General features: G+C 37.1%; 3 protein-coding genes across 5 annotated transcripts in view; 2 read left to right on the forward strand and 1 right to left on the reverse strand.

Moving 5' to 3' along the window:
• Positions 1-1641: 1641 nt before the first annotated feature.
• On the forward strand, positions 1642-9258 carry slc3a1 (solute carrier family 3 member 1). The gene is made up of 10 exons (XM_051916572.1): positions 1642-2117; positions 3996-4175; positions 4455-4597; positions 4871-4996; positions 5851-5970; positions 6493-6617; positions 6698-6899; positions 7088-7264; positions 8272-8397; positions 8482-9258. The coding sequence occupies exons 1-10, from the start codon at positions 1700-1702 to the stop codon at positions 8905-8907; spliced, it is 2043 nt and encodes a 680-aa protein (XP_051772532.1). The 5' UTR covers positions 1642-1699; the 3' UTR covers positions 8908-9258.
• Positions 9216-16808, reverse strand: prepl (prolyl endopeptidase like). Of its 2 annotated transcripts, none has more exons than XM_051916570.1 (14): positions 16491-16808; positions 15872-16000; positions 15722-15788; positions 15428-15640; positions 15221-15347; positions 14822-15038; positions 14544-14735; positions 13545-13751; positions 13267-13442; positions 12951-13167; positions 12724-12873; positions 12025-12151; positions 9770-9852; positions 9216-9412 (listed from the first exon to the last, which is right to left on the reverse strand). In XM_051916570.1, the coding sequence occupies exons 1-14, from the start codon at positions 16590-16592 to the stop codon at positions 9326-9328; spliced, it is 2094 nt and encodes a 697-aa protein (XP_051772530.1). In that variant the 5' UTR covers positions 16593-16808; the 3' UTR covers positions 9216-9325. The 2 variants fall into 2 exon arrangements, with proteins under 2 accessions (XP_051772530.1, XP_051772531.1); XM_051916571.1 differs by having other exon boundaries at positions 12724-12870; positions 16491-16807.
• Positions 16809-17325: 517 nt separating this feature from the next.
• camkmt (calmodulin-lysine N-methyltransferase) overlaps positions 17326-19170 on the forward strand; it is a 114429-nt gene continuing 112584 nt past the window's right edge. The window contains exons 1-3 of one of the 2 annotated variants that reach the window (XM_051917562.1): positions 17326-17699; positions 17828-18006; positions 18581-18645. In XM_051917562.1, the coding sequence (XP_051773522.1) occupies positions 17580-17699; positions 17828-18006; positions 18581-18645 (364 nt within the window). In that variant the 5' untranslated portion in view covers positions 17326-17579. The remainder of the gene's footprint in view (positions 17700-17827; positions 18007-18580; positions 18646-19170) is intronic. The other variant, XM_051917560.1, reaches the window with a different exon arrangement.

The following is a 19170-nucleotide window of genomic DNA, read 5'->3' on the forward strand; positions in this document are numbered from 1 at the left end:
ACAACCTCCCATTTAGATGCTTGTTAACAACCGCCTATTTCAAGACCAGTGAAAGGTTTTAACAAAAAAGTTGTTACTAATGTATTTCATAGAATAAAATGTGAAAATATATTGAGCTTGTGTTAACTATAGACCTTATTTCAGTCTTTTAACTAAATACCCATTCAAAAAACCCACTGGCTTCAGGACGGTGGAACCGGAAGTGCTAAAATGCTAACTTCTTTCTGGGTTTTGGCCTACAAAAATATACCATCTCTGCAGCACTCTATGGTATTTATCAAACAAACCCAAATACAAGAGAGCCGCTTCCTCTGCTATTCATTATCGCTTGGCAAAATAGTCACCACCAAGTCATAGTTTTGTGTAATAACAGCAGCTCTGCCAGTTGAAAGACACATTAACATCTATTTATTCAAATATTCAATATCATCGCACCGAATATTCGTCTGGGTGTGATCAGACCTTGATAATCTGTATAAACATCAATAAAATTATATAATCAAGTTGCAGTTTACAATCTAATAGTTAACTAGTTACATTACAAGTTGGACAGGATTCTTGTTTTGTTAATTCTTAAAGAGATCTGATTTCAGGGAGAAACTAACATTGTTTATAAGGTAAAAGTTTGCCAGCCAATTTGTCACATGGTGAAAAAAGCTTCTCTTATTCTCATTATAACTTAGTATTACTTATATACTATTGTAGTATTTATTAATATTTGAATATTTTAGCTTTCTAAAATATACTTTGTTTTTATTTTTAAGTTCTAGTAATTTTATGTTTGTCATTTTTACTCATTTTTTAAATATTCTATTTAGCTTTATTTTATTTGTTTCATTTTCAGTCATTTTTAGTACTTTAGTCGTTAGTTGGCCAAGGCAACATTACTAGTTACAACATTACAACATTACTAGTAATTTTTTTTTTTTACATCTTATTGAAGCTTTATCTCAATTATGAAAACATTTTTAATATATTTAGTTTTAGGTAATAACATTTTGTGTTATGTATTTTGTATTTGAAGTTGCCCAAAAGCATGAAAATTAGGCAATGAATTATGTACCACTTTTTATGCATTCAATATTTTTGGTAATGATTTTTAAACGTTAAATTAATTTTTAATGGTATTTTAATGTGATCAGGCCTTGACTGTATGCATAAACATCAATAAAATTATATAATCAAGCTGCAGTTTACAATCTATTTAACAAGTTGAAAGTTGGACAAGATTCATATTTTGTTAATTCGCAGACATCTGATTTCAGGGAAAATCTGTCAGCTAAGAAACTAAAGGCTTGTTCATATGGTAAAAGCTTGCCATCTAGTTTTTCATACAATGAGAAAGCTAGCTGGCTAACTAGCTGTCTTTAGTTTGCTAACTCAAATATTGTGGTTCTGTTTGAGAATCCTGTGTAGACAGTGTTGTCCGCAACACTAAAACCTTGTAAACTGTCACTTATAGCCAATGTCATGATGAGTTACCTGACTTTTCAATAATATGTAGCCAAGGCAGTGTGTGATTGGCCTTGCTAATCTCTGCCACATTCCTCTGGGAGGGGTTTTATTGTGTGTGTGAGAGCAATGGAGACTGAATGAGTGTTGTGCACTATGGACTTGTGAATGCCTCTATTTAACAGGACTCTGGCTGTGTCGGCTCTCACAAGCGTTGTTCCTGTGCTGTGGAATTGAACGAAGAACGATGAGTTTGACCAAAATCACAAACATCGACACGGTGGAGCTGAAAGAAGGTGCCCAGAATGCAGCCTTTCAAGAGGATGATGATGATACATCTGATGCATCAAGCACTCGAGAGCAACAGGCCACCAGCATCTCCATCACCGCCAGGCCGGAGGAAAATGTATACACTCAGATCAAACCATATGCTGGGATGCCCAAAGAGGTTCTGATGTTATACTCGAGCAAAGCCTGCTACCGAATACCTCGAGAGATTATTTTCTGGCTGATAATCGCATGCACCCTGGCTCTGATTGCCATGACCATTACGATCGTGGCGCTGTCACCTCGATGCATGAGCTGGTGGCAGCTGACTCCGGTCTATCAGGTTTATCCACGATCATTCAAAGATTCAAATGCGGATGGTGTTGGAGACCTTAAAGGTAATTTTTGGTTAAGGGAAAAAACAAACAAACAAAAAAAAACCCCTTTAAGATGTTCCCATGAAGCAATGTAAAGTTGTTATACTCATTATTTTAGTAGTCTATGTTATTATAGTATTTAATATTTTGAAATAGCTTACAGTTTTCATTTGATTTTTTTTTTAATATTTCTATTTAGCTTATTTTTTTTATTTCAGTTTTAGTTTAAATAATTTTAGTATTTCAACTTAGACTTATTTATTGTAGCTAGTTGACAATGCAACATTTCTAAATTTCATTTTTTTTTTTTTCATCTAACATTTATTTTATTTTTTTGTTTACTTTATTTCAATTACCGAAAAATGATATTTAATAAATTTAGTTAACGATAACACCACGGATAATTGCAATATTTTCTGTTATGTACCTTGTATTAAAAGTTGCCCTCCAAACATATGCAAAGTAGGCAATTATGTACCACCTTTTTATGCATTCAGCACAAAAAACTATTTTAGTAATGGTTATTAGACTAAATTAAATTAAATTACATTTTAAGATTTAAATAAAATGTTTTTAATATCATTTTCTTGTTGCATAACATGATAGTATTTTGAAATATATGTAAACATTTTGTCTATGTGTACATGCAAATAGTGTAATAATTCAAGTAAACTGTTCTGTGATTTCTAAATCTTACATAATATTGTTGAGAACCTTTGTGTCAGGTTTGGATCTTGTATTTTCAGTGTGATATCAGTCATTCTGAGAACACCCAATGTACCTACACACATCCTAGTGTGCATAATGTGACCATTTTCAACAATTTGGTTACTTTTAATAGTTCTGAGACTACATAAGTCAATTGACCGTTCGCAAAGACCCGCCACCTTTAGTTACTGTTGCTATGTCCGACAAGCCATGCCGATCTCTCGCCACACATCATGTTCTCACGCAGTGAAAAATACATCGCGGAGCAAAGAGGACACTGACAACGCGTCGACAGGCAAGACAGAGCAGGTTACTTTTGATATGAAACAAGGTCTCAAATTTCAAATTTTGTCATTTTTAAGGAAATTTAAACAACAAATACCGTTTTGTGGCTCTTTAATGTGTCGTGACAGACTGCTGTAGTGCCTCAGTTCAAGCGGCTCGTGAACCGATCATCTCTTCCTACTAACGTTAGTTGATTTATAGCATCAAATAAACATGAATGAACATCATAAGGAATGTCTCAACCGCGGAAAGATATACACACCATTTCTGTAAACACAGTCAAGTCCACTGAGTTAATCTACTAACTCCCCTGACTGCTTTGTTGGACAAAATGGCGGATTCGGCGTTATGATTGGTTAGATCGCCTGTCAATCAAACTCCCGGCGAAGGGCCTAAAACAAAAACAAAAAGGCTGAAAAAGTTTCAAGCTGCCTTGAAAAACAAGTTCCCTCCAGCTTGAGAAGTGAGTGTATTGATGGCATGGACAGACACACAAAAGCCTTGTTTTTTGGCTCATAATAGTTCTGTGTTGCTGCATATTCTGTTTCATGCAATAGGAGGAGGTTGTTTAATGCTCTTATGTAACGGGTAAAATTGCGTCTACACATGCCATAAAGTTAATAAAACTGATTTTATGGTGGTACATTACAGGGTCATTAGTATTTTACTTTGAAACATGTTCACACAAAGCAAACACTATGGATAAGACAAAACACCAGCTTATCTTCTACATGAGACGTATAATGACCTTAGTGACCCTCCAAAATGATCATATATAGATAGTAAAAGATTGAAATGATAAAAAAGGTTGGATTGATCATTGTGAGGATTGTCAAATGTCTTAGTACAGATCAAAGGTGCAAAAATGTGTAGATAACAGTTTTATAATTCAGTGTTTGATTTCAGGAATCAGGGAGAAACTGAGTCATTTTGAGTACCTGAACATTAAAGCAATCTGGATCAGTCCTTTCTACAAGTCTCCTATGAGGGACTTTGGCTATGACGTAGAGGACTTCAGGGAGGTTGACCCTATCTTTGGAACGATGGAAGACTTTGACGACCTCCTAACAAGCATGCATGACAGAGGTGGGCATGCATTATAATAAATGATCGAAGATATTTCAATCAACTTTGTTGTCAACCAACAACTTGTAACACAATGACTCATTGTGCAGCCATCATTTTTTGCTGTGTTTATGGCTATAGTTTGAATTTTTGCATGTTATGAGTTTCATGAGTAACATTATGGTTAATAATTAACAGTTCCAAACTTGTTACAATGTTATAACACCATTATTACAATAATCACTATAAAATGCTCTGTTTGATAAGATAACCGCGTTCATGTTTTTTTTTTTGGCCCAGGTCTAAAGCTGATCATGGACTACATCCCAAACCACACCAGCGACAAACACATTTGGTTCCAACTTAGCCGTAATGGCACAGAGCCCTATAAAGACTACTACATCTGGGTTAACTGCACAGCAGACAAACCTCCTAACAACTGGGTATGAATGTCCATCCTCACAATGCAAACAAACCAGTGAATAGTGACAGCTGCTGTAGCATTATCCAGTTGGGTCTTGAATTTTATGGTTCAACATAAAGAATCAGTGCTATTCTGTATGTTTGTCCCAAGCTTCGCTATTATATCTCATCATTATTTATAGCACATTACTTTTTTTTGTTACTATTAGAACTGAATTAAGTAAAACAAATAGAAAACATTTACATATAGTACTTGGATGTGGTTGACTATAAGTGTCACATTGTTTATCCAGGTAAGTGTCTTTGGGAATTCCACCTGGGAGTATGATGAAATGCGACAACAGTGCTATTTCCATCAGTTCCTCAAGGAACAGCCAGACCTGAACTACCGTAACCCTCTAGTCGTAGAGGAGATGACGGTAAGACAGAGCTAAAAGAAGCATGCAGGAAACAACTTGACTGTGAACATGATGCATACTTTAGGTTCCAAAAGGTTTTTTTGCAGTGATGCCACAGATGAACCATTTTAAGTTAGGAAAAACACTTAACACTAGGATGGTTTTTGGATGAACCATTTTGGGTTCCAAACTGTTCTTTGGGGAACCCAAAGGGTTCATCCAAGAACCATAGTGTGACGTGATTTTCCTAAAGTGAAGAACATTTTAATAATCAGAACAACCTTTTTTTTGTGCAAAGAAAATTTTCCATGGACATTAATGGTTCTTCATGGAACCATAGATGCCAATAATGAACCTTTATTTTGAGTGTGTATATACTTTTTCAGTCATTTTTGACGAATGGATAAGGATTTATTTTAATAAATTAATTTTATTCTATTTGTAGCCAATAAAACGTTCTAGAGCTTGAGCTTAACTAAAAAAAAAAAAAAAAAAAAAATTCAACATTCATTTTTGGATACACAATTTTTGGAGTGAATGTTGCTGTGGGAAAAAGCAGTGTGTGAATGAGAAAAAGTGTTAAGAAAATTGGTGACTGTCTGAATGAATATTTTGAACAAATGAATGAATGTAAGGGGGCTTTAAACCACCTAAGCATGAAGCCACCACCCATTTAATCACCGTTATGTTTTCATTTACACAGGACGTTATTGTTGAAGAGTGAAATATTTTTAAATATTGGTGGAGGAGGAATATAAGCCTTCAAACTCTTAAACAAAAAGGCCCTTCATGCAGAACTGCAATCCACCATACCATATCATGTTTCACTGCAAACATGGACCCTCTTTGATCTTTGTTTCATGTCTGTGTAATAGGACATAATCCATTTCTGGCTGAAGAAGGGGGTGGATGGGTTCCGCGTGGACGCTGTGAAACACATGCTTGAGGCCACACATTTGAGAAATGAACCACAGGTTGACCCTGACCAAGATCCAGTAAGCCAAACAATGTCCTGTGCTATATAATCTCATGAAAACATACACATTCAGTTTACACACTTATTTATTGAAGCACTTGATCTGCCAGAGCCACAATTATTCTCTGAATGCATTTAGGAAGAGTCATGTTACTATTCTTTGTTCTCACAATGTCATTTAAGGATTACTAGTGCATATTTCTCTGGATTTACTGGCAAGTCATGCCCATTATCCTAATTCCAGATGATCACAAAGCCACTGAAGATCTAGGGAAGGCCGTGGAATGACTCAGCGGTCTTGGCCCTCTTTCTTCAATGACTTCGGTCCTAATGGACTTGTTACCACTAACTTAGAAAAATGTTCCGGGTTCAACACAAGTTAAACTCTATCATCTGTGACATGTTGTGGATTACTGTAGAAAATCATATTCATTCATCCCTCAGTTTGTGTTTAAAGTAATGTACTTACACTGCACATCTGATTTCCATTGTATCTAACTACAAGGTTATCCTCATTCTTTCCTCTCTTGATGTCTTTCAGTCGACTGTGGACACAGAGTTTGAGCTGTACCATGACTACACCTACACACAAGCGGGGCTACATGAGATCCTGACAGAATGGAGGATAGAGATGGACGCCTACAGCAGAGAACCTGGCCGCTACAGGTATCCTCAGTTCTTCTACTTCACGAATCTCCACGTGTTTCTCTCTTGTAAATGGCTCTTTTGTGTTTTCTCTCACTTAGATTCATGGTTACAGAGTGTTATGACTACGAAGAAATTGAAAAAACCATGAGGTACTATGGCACAAGCTATGCCACAGAAGGAGACTTTCCCTTTAACTTCTATCTACTTTATCTTCCTGATGATCTGTCAGGAAATCAAGCCAAAGGCCTGGTTAATTTATGGATGTCGAATATGCCAAAGGGAAAATGGCCAAACTGGGTGGTGAGTGACCAGATGTTAGAAAAAATAAAGAAAAGGAAAAAATAAAGATTGTTTTCAAATTGTGCTGCCTATGGTCAAATTGAGATTAAAATGGAAAAAAATTTTACATTCCAGCTTCAAATATAAACTTTAAAATACATTTTGTTCGGTTTGTTACGGTCACAAAATGTGTTTGTTTACATATATAGGTGGGAAACCATGACAAGCCACGTATAGCCTCCAGTGCTGGTAAGGAATATGTACGTGCTATAAACATGCTGTTGTTAACCCTGCCTGGAACTCCCACTACATACTACGGAGAGGAGATTGGCATGGTGAACGTAAATGTATCGGTAATTCAGGATCCTTTTGGACAACATGATCCAGTAAGTGTAAAATACTTCCATTATTTTTTTTAAAACAATAGTTACATTAAGCACATTAAAATTTAGCACTTTTGTACTCTTATTCAAATATATGTTGTTTGAGCTGTAAAAGTCCTTTTAGTTGCCCTATTAAGGCAGCCATGGCCTAATGGTTAGAGTCAGACTGGTAACCTGAAGGTTGCGGGTTCGATTCTCAATACCAGCGAGAAATGACTTGAGCAAGGCACCTAAACCCCAATCACTCCCCGGGCGCCACAGCAAATGGCTGCTCTGGGTGTGTTTGTGTTCACTACTCACTACTCCTAATGTGTGTGCATTAACTTGGATGGGTTAAATCAGGGGTTTCCAAACTCGGTCCTGGAGGACCACTGTCCTGCAGAGTTTAGCTCCAACTTGCCTCATCATACTTGCCTGGAAGTTTCTAGTATGCCAAATTAGACCTTTATTAGCTGGTTCAGGTGTGTTTAATGGGGTTGGAGCTGAACTCTGCAGGACAGTGACCCTCCAGGACCGAGTTTGGAGACCCCTGGGTTAAATGCAGAGGACATACTTGGTGACCATACTTGGCCTTCACATGTCACTTTCACTTTTAATTGTTTTAATTGTTTTAGTGGACGAACTACCGTTCAAAAGTTTGGGGTCGATTTGGGGGATTTTTAAAATATTTTTGAAAGAAGTCTCTTATGATCGAAGGCCACATTTATTTGATAAAAAATACAAAAATATTGTGAAATATTATTACAATAAAAAAAAAACATTTTATTGTGTAATGTATTCTTGAAATTTTAGTCTTCAATGTCACACAGTCTTTCAGAAATCATATGCTCGAGAAACATTTCATATTATAATAAATGTTAAAACAGTTGTGCTTCATAATTTTTTTGTGGAAACTGTGATACTTTTTTTGAAAAGTTCACAAGAACAATTTATTTTAAAAAGTTACTGTCACTTTTGATCAATTTAATGCATTTTTTTAAATTAAATATATACTTTATTTTACCATTAAGAGCAACAGTCGAGACCCGCAGCGAACACCAATGCAGTGGAATGATAAACTCAATGCTGGCTTTAGTGACAGTCAAAACGGCACATGGCTTGACATCGCTCCAGACTACAGCACTGTCAATGTGGAGGTACGTTGATTTCGACTGCTATGAAAACAATCTGTGTGTTAAAGTAGGGAAAAATCTAATCCCAGCTTATATTTTTCTCTCCAGCTTCAGAAGACCGAACAAGACTCTACCATTTCACAGTATCGTGCTCTGAATTTGCTCAAAATGTCGGAGATCGTCCTGTCCCGAGGCTGGTTCTGCTTCGTCTGGAGTGATGTCAACATATTTGCTTATTTGCGTGAGCTGGATGGGCTCAATAAAGGCTTCCTGGTGGTTCTAAACTTCGGCAAGGCTACTACAACTGACTTGTCTTCGTTTAGTGAGCTGCCAGATTCCCTTACTGTGCACTTAAGTACAGTGCCAATAAGCCAGAAGACTTTCTCTAAATCCAGTATTCCAACATCTCAAGGCCAAGGATTGCTCCTGGAATATTCTACCAATCAGCGATTTCACCCTAACCATGAATCTGAATGTTATGTTTCTGAGAAAGCCTGCTATTTGTCCGCACTAGATATTCTGTACAAGTGTTGAGGATACTTGTCTTAATCAGGCTGACACAGCAAATCGACAAATGATAAAGGCTATCTATTCCATGTTTTATTTTTTGTGGTGTCATGCTGGCTAGTCCTGCCCACTCTGAAATCTCATTGGTCCAAAATCACACTCCACAGAACTGTACCCTGAACATCAATTATTTTCTGATTGGCTGTGATAACTTTTGTGTTAACAGTTGTTTGTCAGTGCAAACTTGTCACATTACAACTAGTTTTGGACACTGTTAGATTTTATTTTTGCCAGAATAAAAGACAAACCTTTATTCAAAAAGAAATAACAGCATCTATGAAACAAAATGGTTTGGTTTATTAAAAAAACTTTTTGGTCTACTTGTTTTTCATTCACACATACAAAAACAACTTTGTTTCAGTGTTTATAGGACTTGCTAGTTAGGTTATCTGAGCTTTTTTTTTTGTCTCCGTCGAGTTTTTTGGTGGTCTAGTCCAAGTTCCGTGTAAAGAAAGGCTAACTGCCGGGCACTCTGTGAGGGGAAAAAAAAGATAGCAGATATTACACAAATAAAAGCTCACTTCAAATATATGATTACTATATAGCCTGCAAAAATACACCATGACAAAAAGTTTAACAGCATTCAACAGTACAGTATAAGTTAATGTGTGACATCAAACTGTGAGAGAAGGTGATATCTCAACTGATTCTCATGCGAATATATTTTCAGTATATATACTGAAAAAATGCACTTTTACTTGATCATTATATAATCACAACCTTGACGATTAATCCAAAGCTTTATAATACCCAGCATGCTCAAGTTTTATGCAGGTAATTTCACAATTCAGTCTGATAAGGTGTGGGATGAATATAATTGTTTATGTACCTCATTCAAGGACAGATGAAAATCCTCAGGGCCAAAGTGATCACCTCCTGGCTGCATGTCCAGAATGACAGCTGGGACACGTGCTGGTAGTTGAACAGTGCGGGAAGCATATTAAATTAAAGAGGCACAGGTTCACGTGTATCACCACGAATTGACAATTCTTGCTTGTTTATGGAATATTGCAGTGTTTATTATAAATGATTTATCTGTGCACTTATATTTAACTTCCCCTCCCTCTTCGGAAGACACGTTTACGGGCACGAGGGTGGGACAACCTGTCACTCACATGAGATCACAGCAATATAGCAAACCACAATGATCCAATCAATTCCAGATGGACAAAATTATCTCCCACCCTACATTTTCTTGTTCGAGAAGCTTTTTCACTCTTTCAGATATATACGTCACATTAGGAAAGAAAAGACTATCGCAACTGAAAACTTTTGAACAGGATGAAAAAGTCCAAATTTTTCTTATTTTGTTTAAATATTGTTTTTTTTTCATTTAGTACTGCCCTTTGGAAGCAACAGAAGATACTTGCATGTTTCCTGGAAGACAAATTAAGTACAATTTACCTTGATCTTAAAATTCAAAAATTCACCCCCCAGTTCTTAATGCATCATGTTTGAACCTTTTTTAATTATATTTAAACATCTTTTATGTAAAGTATCTTACTCAGGACAGTACTAAATAAAAAATAACATTCATTTTGTATGATCTCTCTTATTTTGTTAAAATATTTCACATTTTCACAGATTCTGTAAGGGGTTTACAAACTTTCAAGTGGCATTATATATATAAATCTCTCTCTCTCTCTCTCTCTCTATATAAATATAAATCTATTTATTAACTTTTTAAACATATTTCTATGTAGCATCAATAGTTTTATTTTTTCAGCTTAAATGAAAATTAGTAATGTTGCCTTGGCAACTAACTGAAATAATTTTTTTTTTTTTTTGTCTAATATTTAACTTTTATTTTATTAATGCAGCTTTATATCCATTAACAATTTTTAATAGTTTTAGTTAACAATATCAACTATGGAGTAATTTTTTTTTTAATAAGGAAAAAGTTACTGAAGCACCTTTAAATAAACATAAGTAAGCCAAAAATTGATCTTGGGGCACATGAATACAGTAGATAAAGAAATGCATGTATACTAGTTCATGTTTGTCACAAGGCCAAACGCACTGAATATGTAAGACTAGACTGACAATATCCAAGCATAATCCGGTACTCTGGCTCTCCATCACAACACCTGGGCATCACATGCAGCACTTTAAAGTCAGCGCTCTTGAAACAGAGTGGATGATGAGAGGCTGCCATGTAGGTGGACTTGGCCCACTCCTTTGCCTGGCTGCCTTATTTCCCCACGGTGATGGGATCTCTCTGAAGTGAAGCTGAGTGTAAAAATCATATGCCTAATCCTTAAAACTCTGTCATCTGCCTCTTATCTGCAGTACGGCCGCCGGTGTCTCTCTTCATCCCGCTCCTTCTCTGGTCCGCATGTTTCACAAGCCTTCTCCTGACCTTGGCACAGCCCAGTGTATTGTTCCTTATCTCCTCGGCTGATGCACTATCTCATAAACATGTTAATCGTCTGAGCTGGCAGCATGTGTGATCAGCGTTTTATCTCCCGGAGAGGAATGGGAGAGATTAGAGGAACTTTCGTTTTTTCTTTGCGTATGTGTGTGGGGTGTTAGCGAAGGTGTTTCTGTGCATGTGTGTCTGTAATAAAAATAATTAATGGCACACAGATGGAGAGGGAGTCTAACGGAGGGGGTCTGGACTAAGATGTGCTGACAGAGTGTCTCACGCAGCAGCTCACACACAAGGTGACCTCAGGCTGATATGGAGAGGAACCGCTCCACATCACCTGTTTCCAGATCAGTGCTCTTCTCTCCTGAGGAGAGAGTGTAAGTGCTTCTCTTAAGCCCAGGGGTTTATTTGAGAGCTGGGATTACAGCCAGTGACCTCCAAGTTCATTTCCATTATACTTCACTTGGTTTATTAGAGTTTTTAATACTGCAGCTTAGTTTTGATAATATTCTTCACTTCTTGGACTAATGAGATGTCTAGATTCCAGATATATTATGCTATCTATCTATCTATCTATCTATCGTTCATGTATTACGCTGATTACGTCCAAGAACACTCCTTAACCATCAACTGTAATTGCTTAATTTTATGTGCTAGGAGAATCTGATGATTGTAAAGCTGATTAAAAAGGCTAAAGAGAGCATTTATACACTCACCGTTAACACCAACCCGAGTGGTACATATTTGGATGGCCTTCTTTAGTCTTTCCACATACTTCATGACCCCAGATAAAGGAACTCTGCGATCTTCTGAATATGCAGTGATCAGAATGGATGGGTAAAGCTGTGGAAAAAATAAGAAATGATTATTAAATGGCCTTTGAATCATAAGACACAAAATACTAATTAAAAGTTTGGGGTCTGTGAGATTTTTTTTTTTAAATCACTAAGCCTCATTAAGGCTGCATTTATTTGATCAAAAATACAGTAAAACTGTAAAATATTTTTGCAATTTAAAATAACTGTTTTCTGTTTGAATATATTTTAAAATGTAATTCATTCCTGTGATGTAAAAGCTGAATTTTCAGCAGCCATTACAGTCTTTAGTGTCACATGATACTTCAGAAATCATTCTAATATGCTGATTTGGTGCTCAAAAAACATTTCTTATTAATATCAATGTTAAAAACAGTTGTGCTGCCTCTTATTTTTGTGGAAACCATGATACATTTTTGTTTTTATGAATAGAAAGTTAAAAAGAACAGCATTTATTTGAGATATATAAATCTTTTGTAACCTGATAAATGTCTTTACTGTCACTTTTGATCAATTTAATGCACCCTTTCTGAATAAGAAAAACAAAGAAAGGCAACCTATATTTTGAACGAAAGTGTATGTGATATCTGAGTGATTTACCTGAGGTATAATGTTGTGGCAGGGACAGTAAGAGGCAATGTTGTCCCTGTGTTCCCTTATAAGGGGGTCTCCCCACTCCCCCCTCTCCTCAACAGTAAGCGGCAGGGAAGCGTCTTGCATTGTGCCAAGAACATCCAGAAAAGGAGCCTGCTGAGAATTGCAATGTCATATATCTTGTGAAAATATGGCTCAAGAAATGTGTGGTCACTGAAGTACTGAAAACCCACCTGTAGAATTACAGCTCTAAGAAGCTGTGGGTTATGGTTGCACAACGCCCCCGCTAGGACAGCTCCAGCACTGCGAGCGGTGAGGGCGGTTAGAGCAGGATGAGACACTCCCAAACGATGAAGAGTCTGGATGCAAGCAGCAAGATCTTCCACTCCCCTCCACTTCTGCAGCACAGAGCCCGCTCGATGCCATGCTAGACCACGCTCACCACCACCCCTGTCCAGTCACAAACAACACAAGCACACATAAAGATGCATTTCGAAGTATTTTTCAGCATACCTATGAAAAAAGGTTATTAGAGTTGTAGTTCAGTACCTGACGTGGCAGTAGGCCAGAGCCCAGCCGTCCTCCAGCAACAGTCTCTTCTCAGGACTGAAGGACATATTGAGGTCAACACCATACGCTCCATATACATGCAGAAGCAGTGGAGCGTTATGCAGCTCAGATAAGGCAGGCATATGGAGGAGAGTCAAAGGCACCATTGTACCATCCTAAAAAGTCAGACATTTGGATATTATGGCTTTTTGGAATTACATGGGCTGCTTTTTGTACCACTGTACTTTTACGACTTCTCATATGTAAATAACTCGTACCTGACTGGCTGCCTGCAGGTGTGTAGTGTTAAACTCAGGGAGGGAGATATACCGGGCGTCGTCCTCTGTTATGGAGAGCTTTTGTTTTCTGGAGGAATAGAGGTAGCGTACAGGTGGGTGCACTGGGGAGGACAGGAGAAAACCAAATGACCCTCTGTCCACAGTCCCAACACGCTGTGGTGATAAATCACAGGCCCAGTGGGGAAGCTAAGGGTAAAATAGAAACATTGCTGTTAGAAAGTACAAAGAGCATTTTGTATCATGTACAAGGTAAACCCTCATGGGGTCTGAGAGAGCCTTTTAATATATCAAAAACATATTGAACAATCAAGTTCTTTGAGGCATTTTCTTTATGAGAAATGATTATAAGCAAAATCTTATGCTGATCAAGGCTGCATTTATTTGATCAAATACACAGCAAAAACAGTAATACTGTGAAGTATTGTGAGATTTGAATATATTTTAAAGTGTAATTTATTCCTGTGATGGTAAAGCTGCATTTTCAGCATTACTACTATTACTATTATTATTACTATTATATGCTGATTTGCTGCTTAAGAAACATTATTATCAGTGTTGAAAACAGGTGTGCTGCTTAAAATACTTATGGAAACCATGATAAATATATATGTGATATGTGTGTGTGTGTTCTTTCAAACGTTATGTTAATCAAAGAATCTGAAAAAAAAAAAAAAAAAAAAAAATATATATATATATATATATAAAAATATATATATATATATTATAGTGAACATATACGTCATTAGGGTCTCTGGGACCAAAAGCATAAAGACAGTAAAGTCGGTCTCAACAGAACATGAGAGGCATGAAAGGCTTCAGACTTTCTAATACATTAATTAGAAGAAATAAGAAATTAATCAAATAAGATGTCATCTATCCAGTAAAACAAATCTAAAATCGCAAATAAAACATGTCTCTTTAAATAAGCATCATTATAAATAAACACTGTTGTGTATGTAAATTTGGGATTCTTCACACCTGGAGAGTGTTTAACTGATAGGGCTCTTGTGTGGTAAGAGTCTGGATCTGAAGTCGACACTGTGAATCCTTTACTGTGAACACACAGTGATCCTGAAGCAGCTCCATATCTTTAATGACTGTTCCTGGAACAGCACTGAACACAGGCACCCAGTGTGGCATGGACGGAGAGGCTAATGGTGCCCTGAGTAGCTTGAGATTTGAGAAAGAAAAAAAATACACACAGTTATAATTTAGTTCTGAACAATACTGCTCAAGTCTCTTGGTGCTGGAATTACCTGATACTCCTGATGTGCTCCAGTGTTAGCAAGGATGAACAGGTGGTTGTCCGAGTGCTCCACATGGTAAAGTAGACCAGGTTGACGGGACTGGATGAGGGTGGGGAATGAAAGTGGAGTCTTGCTGTCAACAAACCACACCTCAGAACTGATCTTACTACTGCAGTTAATGGTCACCAGTCTCTGGTCTCTGGAACAACTGACCTCCACAAAGAACCTGAGGAGAGGGCAGAAAACCACATCAATGCTGGCCAAAATAACTCTTCACCAACAAGCAGGACTTAAAGTCACCATGAAATCAAAATAGACAATTCTTAATTTTTATAGAATATTGCACTATTTGTAAATGACTATAGCAACTTCCATTTCATTCCAACTCTAAGCACACTCTGGTCTTACTCTGGATCCTTTTCTTCATAAACAAGGGTGGTCTGGACACCAGAATCACTGAGATGAAGACGGAAAACATGCAGGCAACGAAGAGCCTCCTGTGTGCTGTAGAAGAGGACGTCATCTGCGGCCCATTCTGCAAGAGAGAAGACATTTGTTAAGGAAAAACTCTGTCAAAAAAAGTTTCCATTACTATCAAAGTATAGTAGATCTTACCAAAGCTGAGCACGTTGTCTAAAACCAACATGGCATTTTGATGATGGTTGACACCACCTAGATGGACCAATACGCATCTGGTCTCCTCATGGTGGTCTTTATTTACAGTGGCGGCCAGCATGGTCTCTGTGGGAGAGAGTCTGACCCTCTGAATGCTTCCATATCCATCTCCTCCCCAGTCTGCTCTGAACACCTCCACCATCTCCTGCTCACCTGTATGAATCAATTTAGTGGTTTCTACATGGAACTAAAAAAATGTCTTTTCTGAAATGGTGCCTCTTTAATATCTTTTACCGTGTCCCATGGTCGATCTGTAGATTCCTTTGCCATCTTCAAAGTATACATGATGGTGTCCCTGAAACTTGAGACGATATTGAGGGAATGATGACTCAGACTTATATCAATCATGTATTATACACACTTTGCACCATTACAGTTGCTTACCTCTGAATTTTCTGGCACATTGGCAAACTTCCTGTGAATCGAATGCAATCTTCTTTTAAAACGCTGCTCCTGAACTCTGAGTTTCTGTGGTTGGGCTTTAGACAGCTCCGCTGTAGTCTGTGAGAATCCCTAAATGAAGGATATGTTAAACACAAAATACTTTTGAGAAGTTGACTTGCAGTGTGATTATGCTATACTCCATCTACAGGCAATTTAAACAGTATTTTGCTAATTATATTTTTTTATTATTATGCATATATATAGACACAAACTGTTACTGTTTCTAATGAATAACACATTATTTTTTCTTGCTACAGTAAATTCACACTTTTTTACATTCTATTTTTTAATGCTACATATATTTTAGAACCTTACTGTTTCTAATGAATAACACAATTTTTTCTTGCTACAGTAAATTCACACTTTTTTACATTCTATTTTTTAATGCTACATATATTTTAGAACCTATGAAGGATTTTTGTTTATTGTTACCATGCACTTTTATGAGTCTCTTAATTTGCTCAGCGAATGTCGAACGAAAGTTCAATATCTTTACCGCAGTTATGCAAAAAGTAAATGGGCAAATGTGAAACCACAACATCTATGAACTTGATCTTACCTCAGTGTAAAGACGTGAGATTAATGGGTGTATATTCGCTCGATGTATATTGCGTGAAACTGATCGCAAAAGCAGCAGACAAGAGGAGGTGGTCAGATTCATTTAATGCAGCAAGGATGTCACTGTCTAATTAGTTTCTGATTATGAAGGAACCGCGTCTTTCTGTTACTGTAAATGTCAAAAATTCAGTGCATTAATCATTCTGGGTAAGTAGCACATTCAAAATACTTAAACTTCCCTGAAGCCCGTGTGCTTATTCTGCAGAACTGAGGTGCACTGACATTTACACTATCGATGCCCGTTCTTTTGAGTCGGATCTTTTTAATGAACCGGTTGAATTGGTTCACAAAACCTGTCTGAACGATTCATTAGCTGTTCTCGATCAACACTTAACCTTGAAACTTTCAAAACAGACTGTTTCGTACATGCCTGACTGAAAATAAACCAAGAACCGAATAGTGAACTGGATTAGCTGATAAAAGTGAATTTTATAGTGTTTAATGGGAATGCAAATTGTATTTATATTCTTAATGACTATTTTATGAGCTGAATCGCTGCAACAAACTGAGTTGGAACATATGAAATTAAAATAAACACCTCTATTACAGAATATGTGCCTTTACGTGGCTGTATTTCAACATTAATATAACAAGGCTATCAATCGGCTCTTTGAAAAGAACTGTTCAAAAGAACCGATTCGCGGAAATGAATCAGACTCCTAATCACTAATGGCGCTAAAATATGACATCTAGTTCAGGCAAGAGTAATCGAGTCAAAATTCATAGATGAAAGCCGATAGAGCAGAGTGTTCGATGACTCTGGTAATGAATTGGATTTTCTTTCCTCCTGCAACAAGAGGAGGTGGTGTACGGAAGTAGCGTGGGATTTTATTACTAAGCAACAGAGACCAGTACATACCGGCGAATTGGTGAAAACGGTATTAAATTGTATCATCTACTTCAACCACATCCAGAGAACAAGTGCCAAATAAGCCTTCGCCTAGACGCTGCAATTTGCTGTTGTCGTAGTTATACTGTGATACGTTATTTTCTGCATGAAACCGAATCAAATCGAGCAGGTTGCTCTGGCATGAATAAATGTAAAGACCCCCCGTTAGCTGCGACAGAAATGCATGCGAATAATCACCAAAATCACGACTCTCACTGTGGAACCGTTGTGGCCCGTGCACGATGGGGTCTTCTGCGACAGGTGAGGGGGTTTCAGTGGATCTTGTTCAATGTACAGCTGACAGTTTATTTGATAAATGAGCGTAAATGTAATACGTTATGTAATGCGGTTATCACGTTAGACAAATGGATGTGTCTCTCACAATGCAGGTTCTGAAACAGAAGCAGCTCGACAGTTCAGATGTTCAGCAGGTGTCAGTACGAAGATTCTCCTCCTTTAACCTGTTCTCCAGGAGCAGGGTCACTCCCACAGAGACGGATGACCCATCAGACGGGCAGTGGGTGGAGTACAGAAGTGCCATCTTTCCCCAATACAGTGCCTTACTCAGGTATGCTGGAGAAAGTGTTGACTACACTTGAGCAGATTATTTGTTGGTGTTTTTCGTTTCCACACACCCATAGTCTCTGAAGGACTTCCCGTTTTAAGGGATAGTTCACTTAATAATAAAAATTCTGTCATTTTTTGCTCACCCTCATGTCACTACTTGTATGATATTCTTTCTTCTGTGAAGGAATTTCGTCTGTGATACAATGAAAAAAATAACAAAAAGAAAGCAATGTAGAAACATCATAAAAGTTGCCCGTATGACTTATATTCAAAGTCTAGATGAAATTTAAGTCAAAAATCCTGCTGTGAAAATGTCTTCACAACCATTGTCATCATTCCTTTTCTTTGTATGAAAAAAAGAGCAGCTTAGCTTATGCTAATAATAACAGCTTTTATTTCTAGCAGAATGGGTGAATAAACAATGACAGAATTTTCATTTTTGGTTTAACTGCTTTTTTGTCATGTCAATATGATATATTAAACACATTATATTGTTCACATTTCATGCTAACATTAATCATTTGTCAGTATCTCAGCATATTTATGTCTATATCATGTTTCTTTATGCATTTCAGAGACAATCTTGGCCCTATTAGAGTGGATGAGGTGCTCAGCAGCTTTGACAACACTGGAAATGTCTGTGAGTATCTTTTCTGTGCACGTTCATACTTCAGTTGTTGCTTTCTGTTTTTTGAGCAGAAACTGATCACATAGCGGTAATCATGTTCTTTTAATGCAGTCTGCTTACTTTTTGATTATGAATGAACAATATTTCACTGTAATCTTAAACTGAACATGACCTATGGCAGGCAGCAGGGGTTCAGATAAAGCTGCAGCTCCAAGGTGCACCAGCGGCAGGCACACTTGAGCCTTATAAGCACATTATTAATAAGCAACTTATTGACTCCTGCTGTCTATGACAGGGGTATTAAAGTATATTATTCTTTCCCAGTGTATTAAATAGGCTGTGAAATGCACATTTTCATGTTATAGATTACTATTCTAATGTCTGGGGATAGTAAGATTTTTGTTTTTGGAAGAAATTAATACTTTTTGGGCTTTTTAGTGCAGTATTAAAGGGATAGTTTGTCCACAAATGTAAATTTACCTTCATACCATTCCAAGGATTTCTTCTGTTGAGCACTAAAGCTGTTTTTTGGCAGAT

Source organism: Ctenopharyngodon idella, chromosome 13, assembly GCF_019924925.1.
Source record: "Ctenopharyngodon idella isolate HZGC_01 chromosome 13, HZGC01, whole genome shotgun sequence".
NCBI classification, from domain to species: domain Eukaryota; kingdom Metazoa; phylum Chordata; class Actinopteri; order Cypriniformes; family Xenocyprididae; genus Ctenopharyngodon; species Ctenopharyngodon idella.